This window comes from Peromyscus californicus, unplaced genomic scaffold (assembly GCF_007827085.1).
Source record: "Peromyscus californicus insignis strain IS unplaced genomic scaffold, ASM782708v3 Scaffold_15__1_contigs__length_86483966, whole genome shotgun sequence".
Lineage (NCBI taxonomy): Eukaryota > Metazoa > Chordata > Mammalia > Rodentia > Cricetidae > Peromyscus > Peromyscus californicus.
Window position 1 is genome coordinate 37,694,794 of NW_026294447.1, and position 24,135 is coordinate 37,718,928.

Genomic DNA, 24,135 nt, shown 5'->3' on the forward strand with positions numbered 1-24,135 from the left:
AACTGTCTTGTTTTGGTACCTGTTGGTCTTTATCCTGGTCTCTAGGTCATCACCATATATATCCTTGTCCAGATTTTTACTCGGCCTGTAGATACTTTGAGCCATATCTTTACCGCCTCTCCAGGCCTGATCATACACATTATAAATTTCATCTTCTCCATCTGCAAATCCACTGTCCATACCCTGTGGAAAAATAAATGACACTAAAAATGTGTATTTATCCAAAGCTGAATCTGAATACTTGTGAGGAATTAACACTTCCAAGTTTATAGATAATTTTCAAAAAATCCCAACTGCAACATTTAAAAGATACATAATCTTGTTCAAACACATTTGAGTCCTTACCTAGAAACTTAATATTAAGTTAAGGTATTCACTAAAAAGTTTGATTAAGCTGGCTATGGTCTACATATCAAGTTCTAGGATAGCCAGAACTAAGTAAAAGACCCTGTCTCAAACAACAAAAGCTTTGACTAGCCATAAGATAAAGGTGTGTAGAGGAAGGTGGGGTAGATTTGTGAGGAGTTGAAGAGAGGGAGTGAATATGGTCAAAACTAATTGTATGAAATTCTCAAAAACTAATTTTTAAAACTTGACTAGCAATGCCATTAAAGTTGAAGGATTCTACTATAGGTACTTGACAGTAATGCTGAGAAATGTCACCTCAGCTGCCTGAGAACATCATTATCAAAGCACAAGACAATTAGACTCTCAATGAAAATCTTAAAAAATTTCACCCAATTTCGAAAAGCTTTAAGCTTAAGGTTGTAAGAGATACAACCTTTCACCGCTTAAAGCATAGTGGTTAAGAAAAAAGCTTTGGCATCAAAGCAGTCACGGTTGACTCTGAGTTCCATCAATGACCTAACCCCATCCCAATTATCTATGAAACATAACAGGGGACTGGGGAGATGGCTCAGTGTTGAAGCGCTCTCTCCATGAGCATGAGGTCTGGATCCTTAGGACCCATGTGAATGACAGGCGGGCATGGCAGCTTGCCTGTAACTTCATCCTCTGAAGATGCAGACAGGAGATCCCAGCCTCAGAGAATAAGGTGGGAGGAAAAGTGATAAAGGCCAATTCCCAACATCAGTGTCTGGCCTTACATACATGTACACATTTATATGCAAACATGCATATAAATGAAAATGGAAAAATAAAAATGAAAACAATATAGCTTCATACCCATCCCCCACACCCCACAAAGTGTTTTAAAGGACTGAGATAGAGTTAGAACAATGCTAGGAATATAAAAAGTATATAAAAAAAGTGACTGTTACTCAGAAGAGCTTACTCAAATGCTATCTCTCTATCTTCTAAAACCAACAAGTCAAAGTTTTATACCCAGGAAACACTGACACTACACTGTACATGTATGCACACTCAACAGAAGGTTCTTTGAGGGCAGGGGCAAAGATATCTTTGATCTCACTGACTTATGGGAAGTTATTAGTCAACAATAGGTGATTAAATTGTTCTAGGCTGGTTAATTACAACCAATACTAGAAATGTGATTTCCTCACAGTCTACTACTTTAATAATCCAGCTCCATAGCTTTGTTTATATATTTTAATATATATATGTTTTTGAAACAGGATCCCAAGCACCTCAGGCTGACCTCGAACTCCTGATCTTCCTGCTTCTACCTTTCAAATGCTAGCATTACAGACATACCCACCAGACCTGGTTTATGTCATATTGAGGATCAAACTCGGTGCTTCAAGCATGCTAAGCAAGCACTCTACCAAATGAGCTACATTCCCAGCTCTAAATCGTCATTTTAAAAATATTTCAAATCAATGGTGCTACAAAACTAAACAAACAAAAATTACCCAAAAGGTGCTTTTATAGGAAACCAGCTGTTTTAGAAACAAAAGATAAGCTGGGAGGTGGTGGCGCACGCCTTTAGTCCTAGCACTTGGGAGGCCAGCCTGCTCTACAGAGTGAGTTCCAGGACAGCCTGGGCTACACAGAGAAACCCTGTCTCAAAAAACCAAAACCAAAAACAAAAAAATTAAGAAAAAGTAACAGAGGAAGGAGAGATGTAGACGTAGCAGTATCTAGTCTCATTACCCTATTCCTCTCATTGTCTACCAGCGCTTCAGATCACAGCTAATTCTAAGAAGTCACAATCAGAAATGTTCCAGGTCCAGGCTAGCCTTGAACTCTTATCTTGTGTCCAGCCTCCGAAATGGAATAAAAACATGGGCTACCATGTCCAACTTGCACTTTTAAGTAAAAACATACAATTTCCAAATTTTTCCTGTCACCACTTTGCCATACTCTTGGCTAATCCAAATCTAAAGTATGTACTTTACTGAGAGGAAAGACATCCTTACCAACGTCCCAGACAAAGCTGTTTTCTAAGTTCCTCATACCTTGGATTGATTGAAGAGCCTTTGGTCATACTGAACTTCATTGGAAGTGCGAGGATTGGGAACACCAAGAGCAATGACTTCACTGATATCTCGATTTTCATTTCTCTGTAGTTTTGACCTATTTCAAATACACAGTCACTAACAACACATTTTACAGACAAGATGGATATATGCAATATAAATACAACCACTTTCAGAAGCAAAGGAAATGAATATGGTATGTTTCTGTCTCATGAGCATACATTCTCAGATAATGCACAATCACATCAGCAGCTCTTACAGAACTTCAGCTGCATGACTAGAGAAGGTAGGCAGGAGTCCACACAAGAGAGTGGTTCTTGGATGCAAATGAATGCACCATATACCATCAGTCCTTTTCAGCAGGCCACACTCAGCCCTGACCTAACTATATGTAGTAATTTTTATCCCACCAGGGTGCTGAGGAAAACATGACAATGACTAGATTTCTCTGTATGGCTTTTGACATTACACTAATTCCTCTGCTGTTTTAGCATAAATGCAATCAGTATCTCAATGAAACCATGGTAACTGTCACCACTTTACAATGCTCATGTCTTACAATATTTCTGTAGACATTTTATTTTCATCCAATTACAAGTTCACAGCTTCTCTGTGTCATCAATTCTCACAGTCACTTCACTGGTCTGGAAAGCCCCATCTCTGTACAGAGCCACTGTCCTTCACAACGTAGCTAGTCCCCAACTCACTGGCCATGTTCACACCTCTCTCACTCTGCTCTCTTCTACAAGGGTTCAATTTCTGCTCCCCACTAAACTTATCCAGAGAAGAAATATGCCAATTAAATGAGGCGGAGATGATTTAAGATATAAGATATAAATTTCTAGGATAACCAGAGCATGGAAAATTGCTCATACAGAAAGAAAGTATTTCATATTTGCATTTTGCCTGAACCCCGAATTCCACCTCTGCAGCACAGCATTTTCTGGACTTTGAAACAACAGAAGTCCTCAGCCATTAGTGAACCTCAAATTTCCCTGATTTCTATTTTATGTCCCTATACATGGGTCCCACTTCATTTTTGTAAATGTTTCCCATTTGTGTAAAGCTCTGTTCTGAATTTTAAAACAAACTACTCACGGAAGTCAGAATCTTCTTTTAAAACTTCCTACTGTACTAGGCACAGTAGTTGGCACAGAAAGGATGCCACTAAGGCTATGACAGCTGGCTTTCTGTCTACACACAGGCATACAAGCAGCATATCCCACTACCTGAATAGGAAAGCACACATCAAAATAATTCCGTTCTCTTCTTCTGATTTCCTTTTTCCTATCCCTACTATTCTCCATACTAAATACTAGTCCTACAAAGTGATGGCAGGGCAGGTTGCCTTTCAGGGAGAGTCAATTCTGTTAAGACAAAGTTAATTGCTAATTTATTACCAAGCTCAAGAACTCAAAATGCCCCCTTTCCTAACTTGCAACGATGCCAGCTAGCGACCCACCTCTTATCAGGCGCTGCCCTGGAGAGGTTCCGGTCATGCTGTCTCTCTTTCCGCCTGTCATGACGGATTTCATCCCTTTCTCGCGCTTCTCCATCCTCTGTGGACACAGTTGAAAATTACATTGTCACCGCATTAGCCATTCAGATTTTTGTACAAGAGCTTCTTTAACCTTAGAAAATGCCATATTTTTTTAGTTTTTGAGACAGGGTATCACTATATGGCTGAGGCCAGCCTGTAGCCCAGGCTGGCCTCGAACTCACAGAGATCCGCCTGGCTCTGCCTCCTGAGTGCTGGGATTAAAGGCGTGCGCCACCACCGCCTGGCACTAACTGATTTTTTTTGAGACAGGGTTTCTCTGTGTAGTTCTGGAACTCACTCTGTAGACCAGGCTGGCCTCAAACTCAGAGATCTGCCTGCCTCTGCCTCCTGAGTGCTGGGATTGGCTTTTTGTTTTGGACATAGGCTCTTACTAAGTGGCTCTGGCTGTCCACAAAATTTCCATTCTCCTGTCTCAGCCTCCTCAGTGCTGGGAGTAGAAGTGTACTACCATGTGATTAGAAAAAAATAAACAAGAAAAATAAACCAACTTTTTTTTTTCTTCTCCTTCAGATAAAACAACAACAAAAATAACTCTGTCTCCCTTTCTCTCCTGATTTTCCGAGACAGAATCTATGTAGCTCAGGCTGGCCTGGAACACCATGAAGACCAATCATGTCATGAACTTGCAATGCTCCCATCTCAAACCTCCAGGTGCCAGTATTACAGGCACGCCCCACCACACATGGTGAAGGTGACCTTTCCTTGTCTTTCTGTTTACTGAAGTAGACTGTTGTATCTTACCCTGTCCTACCATCTGGCTGAAGATCTCTGTCTAAAAAAGAATGCCACACACTGGGTGCTTGGGATGAACTAAGCCACATCCTCACAGCTTTTCTGATTACAACTACAAATTCACCGTAATTCTGTAGGACTATTGTAGCACATGCCTTTAATCTCAGCATTTGGGAGGCAGAGGCAGGCAGATCTCCGAGTATGAGGCCAGCCTGGTCTACAGAGCCAGTTCCAGAACAACCAGGGCTACACAGAGAAACCCTGTGATTTCATCTTCCCTTCATAACAGACTTGATACACTAATGTCAATCACTAAATAAAGCCAGTCAGAAAATACTGGCAATTTTAATGACTACAAGATACATTAGTCTACAAATCAGTAAAACTCCAGATTATTTTACAACGTTGGCAAATTGACTTAGTTGGGAATTTATATTTTCTTTCTAAATTTTAAGAGACCACAATGGGACTAAAAATTGATAAAGTCTATCAATAGTAATAATGTAAATTGAAAGGTGTAACTGTGAGGCTGGTTGTGGTGGTGCATGCCTTTAACCTCAGTACTCAGTGGACAGAGGTAGGCAGATCTTTTGAGTTTATGAGGCCTGCCTGGTCTATATATGGAGTTCCAGGATAACCGGGCTATTCTAATTTTTTTTTTTTAAGTGTAATTGTCCCTCAATATCCTACAGAGACCTCACGTATACTTTGATGGGTGAATGTTCAAGTCCCTTACATAAAAGTGTTATACACACATCTGACAGGCCATATTTTCTAGGAATAATGGCAGGAACAAGTCTGCACAGTTTGGATACAGATGCCAACTGCCCAACCTAGATACTTTCAATCCATAACTAGTTTAGTCTGTGGCTGAGGATCCTAGGGATACAGAGGACCAACTGAATATTGATGAAAACTAAGAATTTCTAGTGTACTTCCATATGGAAGACTCATTTCAAATATGTACTTCATTGTTTTCTACTTCAGCTTAGTAAGGAAGGAGGTCACACCCCACTTCTACGTTTTTCTGAAATATCTGTATTTTTCTTATACATACATACTACTTTTGTATGCTGTAAAACAGGCCCCACCCGCAACACACAATGCACGGAGATATTCTAAAATGAGATATACAGTGTTCACCACATAAATTCCAAAAACGAGGCTGTCATACCTTTTTCCACATGGGTTTTGATCCCAGCTCTCCTCTCTCTGGCCTTCTGGGCCATTTCTCTAAGCTTCTCCTCATGTTTCTCCTTTTCCTTTTGAGCCATCTTTCTCTCCACTTGGGCTCGCATTTCCACAGCTTCCCGAGCCTGTTCAGTGAGGAGAGATGTTGTCAAGTGTGCCACACCACAGGGTAAATATTTACAGTTACATTCCAACTACCTTCCTGAGCTCTGCTGGGTCAAAGAATTCTAGGTTCCTTACCTGTCGCTGCTGGAGAGACTAAGACTCGGGAAGGCTGGCCTTTTGTCTCTGGGGAATGTGTGACAGCGCAACTACAGAGACCCCAACTGATGTTATAAGTCAAGCACATCACTAATGCTTCCTCAGAAACAATCTGAAAATGAGATACTGGCTGAGCGTAGCATCGAGCACCAGTAATCCCAGCACAAAGAAGATCATCTAAGTTCATGAAAACCAGAATGGCATCCGCTATGCATGGTGGCACATGCCATCAACCCCAGCACTTGGGAGGCAAAGGCAGGTGGGTTTCCTGAGTTTGAAGTCAGCCTGGTTTATAGAATGAGTTCTAAGACAGCCAGGGCTATGTAGAGAGACCCAGTCTCAAAAATAAAACGGACTGAACCACAGTAAGATCAAGTCTCAAAATGTAAGTAAACAGGTAAATAAATGTAGCTGGACATGGTACTACATACCTGCAATCTAGAACTCAGGAGGCTGAGGCAGAAGGATTGCAATGAGTTCCAGCAGAGCCTGAGCTTGAAACTCAGATCCTGCCTCAAAAAACCAAAACCTACCAAAAATTAAGTATGACTTCATCTTAAGATGAAACCTTCGTCTACATTTGAAAGACTTTAGTCAGATCCTGCCTTAAAAAACTAAAACCCTAGCCGGGCGGTGGTGGCTCACGCCTTTAATCCCAGCACTCGGGAGGCAGAGGCAGGCGGATCTCTGTGAGTTCGAGGCCAGCCCAGTCTCCAAAGCGAGTTCCAGGAAAGGCGCAAAACTACACAGAGAAACCCTGTCTCGAAAAACCAAAAAAAAAAAAAAAAAACCTAAAACCCTGGGCTGAAGAGATAGCTCAGAGGTTAAGAGCACTGGTTGCTCTTCCTAGAGGTCCTGAGTTCAATTCCCAGCAACCACATGGTGGCTCACAACCATCTGTAATGAGATCTGGTGCCCTCTTCTGGTGTCCAAGCATACATGCAGGAAGAACACTGTATATATGATAAATAAATATTAAAAACAAAAACAAAAACCCACCAAAAATGTAAGTATGACTTCACCTTAAGACAAAACCTTAGTCTACATCTTAAAGACTTGAGGAAAAAAACAAACAAAAAACAAGAACCCACTTATTTGTGTGTGTGTGCATATTAATACAGCACTTATTTGTAATATCAATAGCCAATATACCATTAATGCCACTTTATGCAGCATTTAATCAGAATGTTTCCTTATCGTTCCCTACAACCGATCTTTTGGAGATCATCTACATCTAAAAGAGAAGAAAACTATGCAGTGTAGAACGGGACCTAGTAGTCTCCACTCTGCGTGCCGAGAGGGAGCAGGGGTGTCACCACTGCTGGGTACAGCTCTGCACAGAGCTGTAGCTAGCCCCTGCTGTCATCAGCACACACAAGTTAGTGTCTCTCTAGGACCTGAGGTGAACAGGTGTGGGCGCACAGAACATTCAGCAAACTGTAAATGACCAACCTTCCGATCAGCAATGTACAGAGCTTCAGCCAGTTTGGCAAAATTTTCGTTGATGTGTACGGTCTGAAGTCCTCTTCCGTCAGCAGCCAGCCGTTTATCCAGAGGAATTGTGTAACCCTGGAGGTAAAGCAGAAGTCAGCTCAGCTGAACTACAGCCACCATGGAACATTAGCCTAGTGCATGCCCAATTTGAGAACATCCAATTTCTGTTTCTCACTCTTCTTACACAGTCATGGAAAACAACTAACACTAGGTGCTCTGGATGGAGGGTCCACTGTCTAATCATCCTAGTAACTACATAAGGCTGGGACCACAGCATTTTCCACTTCACAGAGGAAGACGGGTCACAGTGCTGAGGTGACGTCGACAACTTCAGAGTCGGGAAGGGGGTGATCTAAGACTACAATACCAACAGCAGGATGCAAGAGCCCACGCTTTGAAACAGTGATTGTGTTAGTAACTGTGGATCACAGGAAAAGGAAATCATTGTCCAATAGTCAATAGCTGCTCCAGGAGAAAACCAACAGTCATAAGAATGCAGATAAACTGCTATAACCCAGGGAATATGCTCAACATGTACGAGACTTTCAGGTTTGGTTTTTCCAGATTTCTAACTCTTCTCCCACACACTAATGTTGTGTCCACTGTCTCCTAACATAAAACAGTGCTGGCTGGGTGCAACCCCACTTGAGAGGCTGAAGCAAGAGGATTATAAGTTCAGGATCAGCCTGGCTCACATAGCAAGTTCTAGGCTATAGAGTGAGACCGTGGCCCCCAGACCAAAAATAAAAAGAAGCTCTCATCTAAAAGAATCCATAAACGTAGTCCCCAGTGTTTCAGAATCATCTCAACACATCACAGAGTTACACAGAATGAATGAATCAACCCAAGGAAGACGGTCGGACAGCCACTCCAGTGGAGGATGACTATTTAAGTGACTGTCTTCACCCATCAAAGTGACTCCAAGCCTGTAAGGAATACGAATTAGGAAATGTACCCCATATTTACAGATTTTTTACTAAGCTCTGGCGGTTAGCTGAGATACACAGAATTTGTGTTTGCCCTGGCTGTTCTGGAACTCACTATTAGACCAGGCTGGCCTCAAACCTACAGACTCGCTGCCTCTGTCTGTCTCAGGGGTGCCATCATGCTCTGCTACACACAGGTTTTATTGTTAGGGCTTTTGAGACAGGATCTGGTGATGTCCCCAGGAGTCTTCAACTTGTTATCCTCCTGCTTCAGTTTCATGTGTGCAGGGATCACAAGCACGCAACATGACGCATGCCTGGCGACACAGCAGTGTAACTGGGGATTCAAACACTGTTCTCCTTTCTCATGTGGACACTGAGAATGGTTTAATTTTCTCTGGAAATAATTCTAACCTAGAAATTTGACCTTCAGGAAGAATTACATCTCAATCAATAGGGTATTTTGCTCTTATTTTTCCTTTTCTATGAGCTTCTGATATGCCAGAGATTTACATGACATTCAAGTGCCCAGTATAGCAACATGGTGCGTGTAACTGAAAGCATCCCGCGAAGCTGTCTCTACTGCTTTGGTGGTGCACCTGTGTTTCACACACTGAATGTGTGCTCTCCCTCTGAGCTCCACTCTCAGCAGTAGTAACTTTTTTTTTTTTTTTTCTTTTTTAGTTTTTCAGGACAGAGTTTCTCTGTGTAGCTTTGCGCCTTTCCTGGAACTCACTCTGTAGCCCAGGCTGGCCTCGAACTCACAGAGATCCGCCTGCCTCTACCTCCCAAGTGCTGTTAAAGATTAAGGCGAGTGCCACCACTGGCCCAGTAGTAACTTCTTATTGCGAACACTTATTTAAGTGAGGCAGTGAGGCATGTTCCCAGGCTGCAGCCCCTTCCTGAGCAATCCCCATGAGACGGTACTAACAGACAGTGTGACAGAAAAATCACCTTTGCGTTCTTCCAGTTGGAAATACAAGGGGGGATCTTCCACTCTTGCTGTTCCTTGACAGTCATCTGAAAAACAGATGAGGGGAGAGACGCTGTTACTACAGTCTGACTCCAACCCAAACAGACCCCCCCATGCACCGACACATGAACAGAGCAAAGTCTCTGGAGCAGTGCACACTGCTCCCTGTAGTGGGCTCTCACCACAGGAGAGCTCCCGTGAAAGACAGAGGAGAACACTGCAGATATTACAAATGCCCGACAGCAGTTTTCCATACTTAAAAGTGCCTGAAACCCCACCCTTGTGGATGTCAACCAGATCCTGTGCACTCCACTGAAAGCAGAGGTCGAGTTACTGGTAGTAGCAGCAAACATTCACATAAACACACTGTATTCTGTAGTCTTAACTGGGTCCGTATTTGCTCTTGGGAAAAAAAAAAGGTTTAACCATCATGGTGACTTGGACCTACAGGCAGAGGGGCTCTTTATGAATTAAAAATCACAGGTGACGTGACTACAGCAAGGATTACCTTCCGACTAGGAGAATGCATTACAGGTGCAGGAGGAGATGGTGGTCCCCGGGGAATTTTCTTATTAATCCTGAAGAATATATCAAAGGAAAACAAATCATCAGAGCATGAAGTCCTCAGTTGCTTTTTGGTTATCAGGTCCCAAGTCTTCCCTTCTCATTTTAATTTTCTGTTGTGATGAATGCTCATGGACACCTTGCGCTTGGTTTTGTTAGCTAATAAAGGTGGTCACTGTCACCACTCATTTCACACTGTTACCACTGCACAGTGCAATATACTCACGGCTTGACGTAACTGACACACAATTAATAAAACATGAAGTGTACAATCCGATCACCTGGATAACAGAAGCTAGACAGCGAGCATCCTCGTCATCTAAACCTCCACACGTGTTGTGCCTACTCCTTTTCTTTTCCATGGGCAACCACTACTCACCTGCTGTCTATAACTAAGGAGAAAATTGCATTTTCTAGAATTTTTAAAATTATGTATTGTCTGTGTGTGTGTGTGTTTGGGGTGTGTGTGTGTGTACCCTGGAAGTCTGGAGGTCAGAGATCAACTCTGCAGCAGTGGGTTCTCTCCTGATGCCATGTGAGTCCCAGGAACTGAACTCTGGTCCTGCACTTGGCAGTAAGTGTCTTTAACCTCTGAGCCTTCCTGCTGACCCCATTTTCTAGAGTTACACACAGAACCCTAACATTGTATTACTTGTTTTTGTCCAGCTTCTTTCATGTAGCACAATTGTTTTCAGACTCATCTATGTTATTGTAGTAGTTTATTCCTTTACTTGACCCAGTAATATTGCAGGGACTGATGCACTAATGTTTGCTTATCTAGTCACCTGTTCACGAACACGTGGGACACTTGTTTGATCCTCTTGTACTGGGTGGTTGTGTGTCAACTCGACACAAGCTATAGTCATCAGAGGAAGGAGACTCAGTTGAAGAAATGCCTCCTTGAGATCCAGCTGTAAGGCATTTTCTCATTTAGTGATCAAGGGTGGGTGGTGCCATCCCTGGGCTGTTGGTCCTGGGTTCTATAAGAAGGTGGGCTGAGGAAGCCATGGGAAGCAAGCCAGTAAGCAGCACCCCTCCACGGCCTCTGCATCAGCCCTTCCTTCCAGGATCCTGCCCTGTTTGAATGGACAGCAATGCTGAAGTGTAAGCTGGATAAAACCTGTCCTCTCCAACTTGCTTTTTGGTCATGGTGTTTCGTCACAGCAATAGAAGAAACTCTAGGATGCCAGATACTTACTTGAATCTCGGCGGCTCCATTGGATCTTTCTGCATTTCTACCATCCGAATAACTCTCTGTTTAGCTCCAGAGTTGAATGCTACTCCTTGCTGAGATGGTGTATAGCTAAAGAGAGTAGATGAAAATTAAAGGTGCAATTAGTTCAAGCTTTTGGTAGGCATTTATCTTCTATTACAGTTCCATGTGACTACACTTTCAATTCTTTTCAGGAAGTACTGATATAACCATACATTTAGGCAGGGCAGGCAGAAGCAGACCAGAAAAGGAACAGAGACTGAATCCAACAAAGGGTGCACTCAAGTGGTTAGTGACTTCCCTCCTCATTCTTTCCACATTCCACCTGGGAAGTATGCCTGCTCAGCTTTGCAGGTCTAAAACTAGCACCTACTTTTAAGTCTACATGATGGACAAAAATTGCCAGGGCTGGAGATGGCTCAGTAGTTAAGAGCGCAGACTGCTCTTCTGGAGTTCAATTCCCAGCACCCACATGGCATCTGACCACTGCCTGCAACTTCAGTTCCTGAAATTCCTTCTGCTGGCCTCGCTGGGCAATGGGCATGCAGGCAAAACACCCATACATATAAAATAACAATAAATAAATATAAACAATTGTGGTTTGGGCCTTTACCATAGGTAATGGTTATTTTCTTAAAAACTGAAATATCAAAACCCCACAAACCCAAAACAGCCATTTGAAGATCACAACAGCTAACATCTTGCTTTGAGGCAGGGTCTCAGTATGTAGCCCTGGCTGGCCTAGCACTCAAGAGATCCACAGGTCTTTGCCTAGGCATGTGCCACCCTACCCAGCTTACAGCAGTTAACATCGTAACTTAGGTATTTAAAAAAACAAACAAACAAACAAACAAACAAACAAACAAACAAAACAACTCCTGGGGCCGGAGAGATGGCTCAGTGGTTAAGAGACTGGCTGTTCTTCCAGAAGTACTGAGTTCAATTCCCAGCACCCACATGAGGGCTCCCAACTATCAATAATGGGATTGATTCAATGTCATCTTCTCTCTGATTCCCTCTTCTGTCTTGCAGGCAGACATACAAACAGAGCACTCATACACTAAATAAAGCTTAAAAACAAAAAACCCCCTCTGCAAACAAGAGTCAATGGGCTTCAAAAGTCATTAATGAAGACAACGCATTCATAACTGGCTCTGTAAGCTGGTGAGAGTCCAGCACGGTGCATACCGGATATACTGAGCAGGAGCCAGCTTGTCAGCTGCACGAACTGGCATGGCTGCTGCAACCTTCTGCGATACGGACTTCTCCAAGGCTACTCTTGTCTTCTCCGTTATCTGAAATGAGAAGCATCATGTTGAGCAGTCGGAAATTAATAAGGACACAAAGTCATCTAAAACAATGGCATATATCAACTCCGAGTTACCTCTTTAATAGCCTCTTCATCAGGCCTCTGCAGGTCTGGGTCATCTGCATTCATAACCTCCTTTGGAACCAGGTCAGTGTATTTGCTGTAAATGACCTAAAGTGTTCAAACACAAGCAGGCTTAGAACACATAGAATGGAGAGAAGCAACCTCATTAAGTCACTCTAGATGTCAATATGTCCTTTCAGCATATTTATTTACACACTTAGGATACCCAGTTTCATTGTTCAGATTTTAAAACTAAAGGAGCTTAAAATATGTACACAAATTGCTGCCCTGGCTCCAAGCTGATCACTTTCCCTTGACCCCATGCATTTAAATTATTTGAGATCTTCTAATCAAGTCAGTATCCAAACATATTCTGCCAACAAAATCTTATGCATCAGTGATCTCTATTTTTGAGGCTTACTAGGACTTGAAATTAATGATGATATAAACTGCCTATAGCACCATTATCTTGGATTAAAAACTCATCAGAATTTAAGTCGGGTTACTAAATAATTTCCAAATTCACTGGGCCTAGAAAATTCCATTGACCTCATCCTATTTATGTTTCTGTTTTCTGGAATCAATTCTATTCACAAACTAGGAAAGCGAACATGAAGGAAAAGAAAGAGCCCAGAATATTTTCTTCTACAAGAGTAAGAGAAAAACAAAAACGTACTTATACGTGTGTCCTAGTTTCACCTCTGTCTCTGTGACAGCCTGACCAAAAGAGACTCGGGGAGAAAAGGGTTTATTTGGCTTACAATTCCAAGTTAGAGTCTATTATTGAGAGAAGTCAAGGCAGTAACTCGAGCAGCTGGTCAGGTTATATCCAGTCAGGAGCAGGGGAAATGAACGAGTTTCTGCTGCCTGCTCCCATTTAGCTTTTGCCTGACTCACATAGTGCAGGAAACCCTCTGCCGAGGGGATGGTGGCGCCCACAAGGGGCTGGCTGCTCTTACCAATGATCAAGACAATCCCCTACAGACATGCCCACAGGCCAACCTGATTTAGACCATATTCAACTAGGGCTCCCTTCCCACGTGATTCCAGGTTACAGGAAATTGACAATAGAAACAAATCATCCCAATACATAACTTGCTCTATACTCAACTTCAGGATGACTTTATGAACTGCATCAGGACCAACACCGTCCTTTTAGGTTGATCCTAATGTGACGGGCTCTTGAAACAGATAACTTGCTTGCTTGTTATCAATACTTCCCTAGTATTTTCGTTAAAATGGACATGGCAGACTTTAAAGGAAAAAAAAGATACTAGAAATTTAACAAATATTCTAGATTTTAATACTTTTGTTAGACATTCTTTGACACATATACATAAAAAGAATAATTTATGGGGCAGGAGAGATGGCTTGGTAGTTAAAAAACATTTTCTGCTCTTATAATAAAAGACCAAGGTTCAGTTCCTAGCACCCACAAGGTAGCTCACACTAGTCTGTAACTTTGGTTCCAGGGGATGTGATACTCTCTTCTGGCCTTCAAGGGCACCAGGAACATGTGTCCCTCATATACACATACAGGTAAACACATTCCACATGCATAAAAATGAATCTTTAAGTGGTGGCACAAGCCTTTAACCCCAGCACCTGGGAGGCAGAAACAGTCCATCTCTGAGTTTGAGGCCAGCTTGGTCTGCACTGCAAGTTCCAGGCCTGTTAGGGCTATCTAGGGAGAGATCCTGTCTTAAAAACAAAAAGAAACAAACATAATAATACCCAAACAACAAAAACAAATATAGAAAAGACAATTTATACAACTTATGAGCAGGAAACAAAATTCCTAGTGCCTGTGATCTTCACATTTTTTTTCTTCAGAAGACAACTTAACCACTAAAAGCTAAAATTGTAACCTACCATGATCTCTTAAAACAGCTGAACGGGATGTAAACTGTTCTCAATTTCCTACTCAAGCAACAGTGCAAGAAACACTGGCTACTTCCAACCCGGCTATGCCTACAGCCTCATCTCTCTTGCTTACAGGTGCACATTCCCGCCGCAGGCACACAGCTCTTCTGTTCCTTGAACAGACTGTAGTTTTCCCAGCTCCAAGGAGGTGTAGAGTTCTTCAAGTTCTAAATCTCTTGTGTTCCAAATTGGTTGAGGTCTGCCTGCCCCTCAGGACCCAATCACTCTGCACCTCAGCACTTTGTCTACTCTCTTCAAAGTATTCATCACACTACGCTTTTTTCCTAAGTCACCTTGCTAAAACAATGAAAATAATGATCACAGCTTGTATTTACTGAGCTCTTATTATTTGATACCATGTGGTTCTACTTGCATGCATGTGATTCAGACTGATTTAACCTTCATATCCACCCACAAGGCTTGCAAAATCATACCTAGTTACCAATGAGAAAACTCACTAATGGATTTCTGGTTCCTGCAACAGTACCTGGTCGACAGAAGGCACTCAGGGACTTCTTTGTATAAATGAAAGACTAACTGTCCTTTAGAGGTGCCTTATTTCATGTAGGATAGTGTGAGGAGGAGAGACAGAAAAGAGGGCGTGCTGTCCATGCTGACCCCAAACTACCATGCTCCAGGGTCCTCCTGACTCACCCTCCAGTGAGCAGGGACAAGTGTGCCACTAGTGCCTGGCTCAGAACTTTCTATACAAAGTACTGATTTCCCGGGCTACCGACTGAAATGTTCAGTTTACTATTGAAGGATGAGAAGGGTTGGGAATTTGGCCCAGGTGTAACCACTGATACGTGGGCCATCAATGACACTGTCTTTTACGAGTGTTCATTTTATAAGGGACTCAGAAGCATACAATAATGAGAAGAGTATAAGGTGCAGTACATGAGGATCACATAGCTATTAATCAACTTCAAAAGCCTTATTTCTTTTCAGGGAGGAAAAATCTATACTACCACAAACTGAAAACTCTCTAATACTGTAAAGAGGCTCCCTAGTAGTCATCATGTATGTTCAATATAGTCTCAAGACTAACTTAGCACAGAAGAGCCATTTGCTGCTTCTTATTTGGGTACTCCAAAGTTAATAATGCTTTAAACAAGCATCAGTAAGATTCTAGCATCTTACAAGACAGAGTGAAGGACATCTCAAGAGCAAGATTCCTTTGTGGTAATTAACTATAAACTCCCATAGTCTACAGTCTGAAAACAAAATGTGCTGAAGAAACTCGGCATATCTCAGTAGGCAACATGGCTGGAAGGAGTCATCTGAAAACTACAGCATACCCTTGAAGGTAGGAACATAAACAGCTCTAATCATCAAGAGAGAAAGCAAGGCCAGGCATGGCAGCATCCTCTTCCAGCCTCACAGGCACCAGGCACACATGTGGTGCACATACATACAAACAGGCAACATATTCATACGTGTAAAAATAAAAACATCTTTCAAATATAAAGAAAGCGGCATGTCATCTGATTACTCTCCTGACCAGAACAGGACTGACCAAAAGGTGAGCCGCTCAACATATCCACCATGTCATCTGCAAACATAAACAAGGTAATAACATGGGCTTTCTCACAGGGTCATCTGAAGTTGTTGGAGTTCGAGAGGCGAGGTTAACAACATCCCTTTAGGTGCTATCATGCACAGCACGCTTTCCACGAGACAGCTGCAGAAGGAAAACTGCACACGCCATGGCTTTTAAGACATCACCCAAGTCTATAAAGTTCTATCAAAATGGATCCCAAGAAACATCTCCTTGCAGTTTTCTCTTACAAATGTCTTATGCACTGTACTTTTACATGTAGAGATCAATGGCCTTGGACTTTTCTCAAATATGAAGTCTTTTTTCCCCCTCTTATACCGATCACTAACATTTATGGCCTTGCTCTTTCACGATTAATATTTCAGTGAGCACTCCCTTGTTCCTAAAGAATACCAGTTTCCTCTGGAATAAACGGGAAACCTTTGTACTATACTACAGTACAAACTCAAAACCAAACAGGCTGTTTTCATCATACCAGTCTCTGCATACCAGTCTCCTGAATGATGATCACTTTAAAAAATCCATTCTGTTTAAGTTTTATTTCTTTATCCCCTCAAGATTTATTTTTAAGTGCATTGGTGTTTTGCCTACATGTATATCTGTGTGAGGGAGTTCATATCTCCTGGAACTGGAGTTATAGACAGCTGTGAGCTGTCATGTGGGTGCTAGGGATTAAACCTGGGCCCTCTAGAAGAGCAGCTAGTGCTCTTAACCACTGTGCCATCTCCCCAGCCCCCCAAATCCATTTTGTATAAAGTAGTCCTCTTTCTCCTAGAACAAAAAGCCCACGGTTTTCAAGGGGGAACTACTGCTTCTTCTGGCTTCCCTCGGAAGGCTCTGTGCACGAACAGGAGGCTCTGGTTAAGACACAGTGGTAGCCAGGGAACTACTGGCATTCAACAGGCAGCACCAGCCATGTTGCACACACTATAATTCTCAAGACAGCTCTGAACTGTCAAGAAGCACCCCTCAGGAGGCCAAAGGATGTGACAGCTACTCAACCAAAGCTATGTATTCAGTGCACCGCAACACAATCCATCCACTCTTAGCTAAACACAAGACAAAGCAAAACCTGAAAGTGTTTTATGGACCTAAGAATGATCCCTCTTAAATGAACAGCTCTGGGTTCAGTTTTAGTGGCTACATTATAAACAAAAGCCCTTGATTATGCGAAGGATAATGCTTTGGAAATGTTCTTCTCTTTGGCCACATACTGAAACCTCAAGTTCTACAGTTCAGTTTGAACAATCTAATATACAATAGAATCTGGACAGACATACATCACTGCAGTTACAGCTGCTACCTCTGGCAAACAAAATACCAGAAAAGCAAGGAAGACCATGCATAAATGGGGATCTTTTTGTTGTTGTTTTGTTTTTAGAGACAGGTCTCTCTATGTAGTCCTGTCTATAGTTGGCCTGGAACTCAAGAGATCTGCATGCTTCTGCTGGGAATGAAGGCATGTATCACCACATCTGGCTCCCCACAGGTTTCTTTTACCATCAGAACATACTACTTGTAAAATACAATTTTTTTTTTTACATTTTATTTACTTTATGTGCACTTTATGTACAACTTGCAGGACTTGATTCTCTCCATGTGACTCTCAGGAATCAAACTCAATTGTCAGGCTTGGCAGCAGGTGCCCTGACCTGCTGAGCCATCTTGTCAGCCTAAAATACCAAATTTTTTCTTTTTAACAGAGATGCTGACCTGTCCTGCAACTCTCCTGCTGCAGCCTTATAAGTGCTGGCACTACATATGTGTACTACTATGCTCAGCTCTACTTGCATAATAAATATATATATATGTATGTATGTACGTACCTATGCATGTATATTATGTATGCATATAAAACAAGGAATAGAACTTCCAGACTGTTGGCAGAGGTGATTAGGAAGACATTTATGTAATTCAAACATATAATCAGGTATAAATTACAAATTATGGGGTAGTTCAGTGGTAGAGTGCTTAGCAAGCACAAGCTTTACAAATTTAGGTTTGGATATGATTTAGTATTATTTAACGAACTCTAGACAGATGCATCTTATACACAATAATATAAAAGGGCAAAGAAAACTGAGCAGGGCACAAACTTTAACAATCAACTGCCTAGGAGAGGCAAGGGTAGCCACAGAAATAAACTACCTCAGAACATACAGAATGTGCTGTGAACAGAAAGCAAGTTAGCGCCCTTTCCCAGAGAGCCGCCGGGGCCAACTAGCTGAGATGAGCATTGAGTTGAAATGGGAAGGGAGGTGCAGCAGATGATCGGACATGAGCACCGTCAAGAACTTCAGGACAGTGAAGAGAAGAGAGGAGGCTCAGTGGTATGAGAGGGAGCTTGGAAGACTGGACAAGAAGAGCAAGTACCTTCAAATGCTAACAGCAAGTACCTACTGGACAGCAGGTGAAGGACAAAATACCTAGTGCCCGGGAGGTGACACAGGAAAAGACAAGCACAAGAGAAACAGGGCGCTTTCTTCCACACCTATACTCAAACAGATGGAAGAGTCACCTGTTCCCAACCAGGCAGGGTGGACAGGGACAGGTGTTCGAGGGAACAGGGACTCACCAGGGATAAAAAAAATTAGAATGACTGTATTTTTCTAAAGCTCAGTAGCCACAATAAAGGAACAATGGATGATGGGTATGACTTCACAGCAGTGGTTCTCAACCTTCCTAATGCTGCGACCCTTTGATACAGTTCCTCATGCTGTGGTGACCCCCCAACCATAAAATTATTATTATTATTATTATTTTTTTTTTTGGTTTTTGGAGACAGGGTTTCTCTGTGTAGCCCTGGCTGTCCTTGAACTCAGAGATCTGCCTGCCTCTGCCTCCTGAGTGCTGGGATTAAAGGTGTGTGCCACCACATCCAGCCTGAAATTATTTTCATTGCTACCATTATGAATCGTAATGTAAATATCTGATATGCGGGAAATTTGACATTCGACCCCCAAAGGTGTTGTGACCCACACATTGAAAAGCGCTGCTTTAGAGGGTCAAACTGAAGTCAGGAGCGGTAAAAGAGGTACTGAGGACACCATCAATCCCAAGGCAATCTGCTTCTATCCAGTATTATTTACAAGAGAAACAGAACGAAGCAGGGACTTCAGAACAGTTCCTCAGCTGAGTGCAGCCACACTGTGAGGAGACTATTTGAAGCTTTACTGTGGGTGTTGGAATTACCTTTATTATTTATTACTATGGGTCTTGGGATTACCTTTTAAGACGCTAAATCTGGGTGGCAAAAGGAGGCTGTGTTATATCCAAATGAACTACTCAAATAAGAAGTGGGGATGTAGATGGTAGCAGCACACATCTCTGATCCCAGCACTAGGGAGGCAGAGGCCAGCCTGGTCTACAAAGCAAGTTCCAGGATAGACCAACAGAGCTGTTACACAGAGAAACCTTGTCTTGAAAAACCAAACCAAACCAAACCAAAAAAAAAAAAAAAGAAAAAGAAAAAGAAAAAGAAAAGAAAAGGTGGGCTATAGCTCATTGGTCTCTAGTACCACCACAAAGAGTAAAGAGATGAAGCATCTGTGTAGATATTCCTCAAGTATATGGAGGGAAGTTTGCATACAGACAAAAGTAAAAGGAGGCCCAGCTCAGATGCAGAACAATTGCCTAGCAGGTGTGAGGCTCTGGGTTCCATCACTAGCAAGGCCAGAAACAAAGCTGATTTTTCTTAGGAGTCTGGGACTATTGACTTTTGCAAGTTTGGTAGCACTTTTGGAAATAACTTTTTGCAACATCAAACAAAACCTAAGTAGGAAAGCTATCACTGCTGGGTGTGGCCTGCAGCACTGGGAGGGCGAAGGCAAGAAGATCTGAGTTCAAGGCCAGCCTGGGCTCTGCGCTGGACTGTTCTAAAGGGGACTGCAGCTATTACCAATTTGTGCAGAATTTCAAGGCACAATGTCACTGCTGGTGACAAAGTTGACCTAAGTATGTTTTACAGCTCTATATTTTAGTGATTTCATCGATTTTGCTCCTAGGCTCAAACCCAGGGCCTGTGCACACCAAGCACCATCAGTTAGAGCCCTACCTCCACTGCTTTTAAAAGATTTATTTATCTTACATGTATGAATGTTCTGCCTGCATAATGTATGTGCATCAGGTGCACGCCTGGTGCCCTGGAGGTCAGAGGGCATCAGAGTCCCTGGAACTGGAGTTACATGTGGGTGCTGGGAAACTGAATTCAGGTCCTCTGCAAGAACACCAAATGTTCTTATACAATGAGCCATCTCGCCAGCTCCAACTTCACTGCTATATTTATATAATCCAAAACGGCAAGTGATTTATCATTTCTACAAAATGTAATAAAACTTCACAAAGTATTTATCAACAAGAAAAAAACCAAAGCAAATCAACAAACCAACGAGAGATTACCTTGTCTTTGGACTGCCCCTGTCGAGCAATTGCATCGTACTTAATCTTCCCTTCAGGGTCCACCTGAATGGCCAGTGCATTGGACATTTTTTTCTTTCGCCCCATATCCAGTGGATACTGGGCCACATGGATTTCTGGGAAAGCACCTCCATCTCCAAAATCCTGTAAATTACAAGAAAAGAAGTAAAAAGAGTATTTAGTAGTAAGTAGCAATTCATTCAAGTTATGGAATCTGTACTAGGTGTGAGTGGCAGCAGTGAGCCAAGGCAAAGCTTTCATCTTGTGCAGCTGACCTTTAGTGGGCAAAGGTGTAAAAACATACTCTTTGGGTGTAGGAAGTACCATGAAGATCGTACAGGCCCTGGGAAGAGGCACTTTCAAGCTTTCAGTACAGTGGCTGTGTGTGACAGCCTGTGCAAAGAAATCATAAGAGGGGAAGCCGCAATGTCGAGAAAGCAAATAAAGGAAGATCCGGGAAAGCATTTTCTTTTTCTTCTTTAGTAAGGGGTGTATGTGTGTGAGAGAGAGGTGTGTGTGTGTGTGTGTGCAATGTGTGTGAGAGAGAGAGGTGTGTGTGTGAGAGAGGGGGGTGTGTGTGTGTGTGAGAGAGAGAGAGAGAGAGAGAGAGAGAGAGAGATGGGGGGGTGATGTGTGTGCAGGTGCCGGCATGTGTGTGTGAGAGAGATGTGTGTGTGTGTGTGTGTGTGTGTGTGTGTGTGTGTGTGTGTGTGTGATGTGTGCGCAGATGCTGGCAGAGGCTAGAAGAGGGGGTCAGATTCACTGAGCTAGAGTTACATGTAGTTGTGAGCTCCCTGACATGGGTGCTGGAAACTGAACTGGGTCCTCCTGCAAAAGCAGCAAGTGTCTTAACTCTCTGAGAATGTAGTGTGGGACTAGTGTAGTGTGTCCTTTCGGAGGACAGAGGAAATGATGCTAAGGTTACATGGACAAGTAAGTCATGGAGGGGCCTTCTCAAGGAACATGCATTTTATGTAAGAGCCTAGAACAAAATTAACAGAAATTTTAGTACAAACCAAAGACTAGTTTTAGCATTCTACACAGACATATCCATAGAGCATCAGGTGAAGCTAACCCCAGGAGAAATGTCAAGAGATGCTCTTAGAATCAGATTCTATTAACACATCATTTACTGTCACACCAGAGACAAAACAGAAAGGACCCACAATGAATCACACATTTTTCTTTTGGATTGATCCTAGCCATTGTGATAAGAACAGGGTATAGAATTCGGCCATGACGTTTCAGAGGAAAAAACCCAAAACTCAAAACAAAAAACCTAAAAGTCAAGTTTTTTTTCTTGTTACTAAAAGCTAGAAATGTCCTTGTGCCTGTGGGCAACTTCATCCTTGTCAGAGGCTAAGGACGCCAGAAGGAAAGTCAGGTTTTTTCTTATTTCTGTGTTCCTTTCCTGGAAACCACACCGAGGACACGAGCCGAGTGGAAATTGGACTGACCAGCTCACACATGCATCCAGTAAAGCCTTTTTAGCTACAACAACCCCACCCCCACCTTCTCTAAGAGCTCTACGATAAAACCCTTCAACAACTCAATCTCTATGGTCTGTGAATTTCATCTTGAATCCGTGAGACAAGAGCCCCAAAGCCACTGGCTTGGGATGGCTTTAATGGCCATTGAGTTTACAAAATCCTGGCTCACCCGAACCAGTTGCTTTGGGGTTCTTGTCTTACGAATTTGAAGAATGAAATTCATGGACCATAGAGGGTGAATTTTAGAAAGGCATTTGCTATGCTGGCCAGGATAGCCCCCAACTCCTAAGCCAAAGTGATCCTATTTCAGTGGGTGACACCTAAGCCACCACCCAGGTTCACATCTCTAACAGTGACTATACATCCTCACAAGAATGAGAACTATAATTTTTAAAGTACAATAGTGTTCTGCCAATAATTTGTAGTGTTGAATATTTCTAAAAGCCTCTGTAGATCAAGTCTAACTCACACTTGAGCATTCTCCTAAGGAAAGAACTCAGGCTCACAAACAGTAAACGTCCTGGGAGAGGTGGCATACCCTCTTTAATCCCAGCACTCCGAGGCACAGGTGGAAGGAAGGGTACCTGTGAGTTTGAGGCCAGCAAATTTTAGGCTAGCGAGGCTGCACAGTGAGACCCAGTTTCCAAAACAACAAAAGGACTCCTTCTTAAGATCTCATAGCTAGCACTTGTGCAGAATGCAAATCCAGGTAATTGGACTTCAAAAGTTTTACCTCATGTAAAGGTGGGTGTGTGATGTACATGCCAGTGTGCAGGGCAGGCACCCATGTACAGGCATACAGAGTCAGAATAGGATCTTAGGTGTCTACTTCTACCACTCTTCACACTATTGCCTTGAGACAGGGCCTCTCACTGGACCCAGAAACTCTATTTTCTGGCTAGGCTGGCTGGCAGGCAAGCTCTTGGAATCCACCTGCCCTTGGCCCACAAATGCTGGGATTACAGCTGTTTATGTGAGTGCCGAGGGACTCACATCATCTCCTCAGGCTTGCACTCAGTGCTCTTACTCACGGAGTCAGTCTCCCAGGTACAGCTGAGCTGTTGTTTTAATACCACGAAATACCTTTTAGTTAAAACAAAAAACCAAGAAAACAAGACAAAAAAACCCAAGACTTTCTGAGCAATGACAGGTCCCCCTGCTCCATATTTTTTTAAAAATTAATGTCTTCCCCCAGAAAAGGGTCTCACTACGCTAACTTTGGCTGGCCTGGAACTCACTATGTAGACTTGGCTGGCTTCGAGATCAGAGATTCCCAAATGCTGGAATTAAAGGCACAGGCCACCAAGCCTGGCTGCCATAATTGTTTTAAATCTGTTAAGTCTATACAAATATTCCAAAAAAAAAAAAAAAAAAAAAAAAAACCCAAAAACCAAAACCAAAAAAAAAAAACACACACAAAAAAAACCAAAACCAAAAAACCCCCCCCAAAACCAAAAAACCTGCTGAAATCTAAACTACTTTTGGTCCTAAGTATATTATGTAAGGTATACTCAACCTATATTACCAAGAATGTTAGAGAAAACATTGAAATTCATCAATAAGAGGGTATTTATTGAAAAACAAATTCATTTTTATAAGGTTTTTTCTACACACTATTTCATTAGGTCTTGGATGTGAATTCCTAGGAACAATATGCTTATTTACCACAGGGTTTAAAGTTTTGAAAACCAACAGAATAAAAGTGAAAAGAGGTATTTTCCTGTAAATTAGGCAGAAATAAAGTCTGCTGAAGAAAAGTGCTTCCTGTACGCAGAGCATCAATTTGACACATGCTCAGCTATGCTGGAGTTCCTTGACTGTAATCAGCACTTCAGAACTGTAGCTGTGGCATTATGTGGTCATTAAGCCTGCCAGAAAATCACAGCCTTTACTCCGAAAACTAGAACAAAATGCCGTCTTCACACAACAGCCACTCCCCTCAAAGCATCCCAGGCATTTTCAGATTAGCTGGCCATGAGTTTGATTTCCAAATGAACTGCTCTGGTCCACCAGGATACACGAAACCTTTGATAATCAATTAGGACTATCAAAGCCAACAGTC

At 42.4% G+C, this 24,135-nt stretch overlaps 1 protein-coding gene across 1 annotated transcript in view; it reads right to left on the bottom strand.

The window, feature by feature from the left end:
• The window catches only part of Snw1 (SNW domain containing 1), a 30,799-nt gene that overhangs the window by 720 nt on the left and 5,944 nt on the right, over positions 1–24,135 (bottom strand). Inside the window, exons 3-13 of the mRNA XM_052738633.1 lie at positions 20,566–20,727; positions 12,699–12,794; positions 12,503–12,609; positions 11,300–11,404; positions 10,046–10,115; positions 9,519–9,584; positions 7,597–7,713; positions 5,867–6,008; positions 3,862–3,958; positions 2,379–2,496; positions 20–183 (exon numbers count right to left, since the gene is read on the bottom strand). Coding sequence (XP_052594593.1) covers positions 20–183; positions 2,379–2,496; positions 3,862–3,958; positions 5,867–6,008; positions 7,597–7,713; positions 9,519–9,584; positions 10,046–10,115; positions 11,300–11,404; positions 12,503–12,609; positions 12,699–12,794; positions 20,566–20,727 — 1,244 coding nt within the window. The remainder of the gene's footprint in view (positions 1–19; positions 184–2,378; positions 2,497–3,861; positions 3,959–5,866; positions 6,009–7,596; positions 7,714–9,518; positions 9,585–10,045; positions 10,116–11,299; positions 11,405–12,502; positions 12,610–12,698; positions 12,795–20,565; positions 20,728–24,135) is intronic.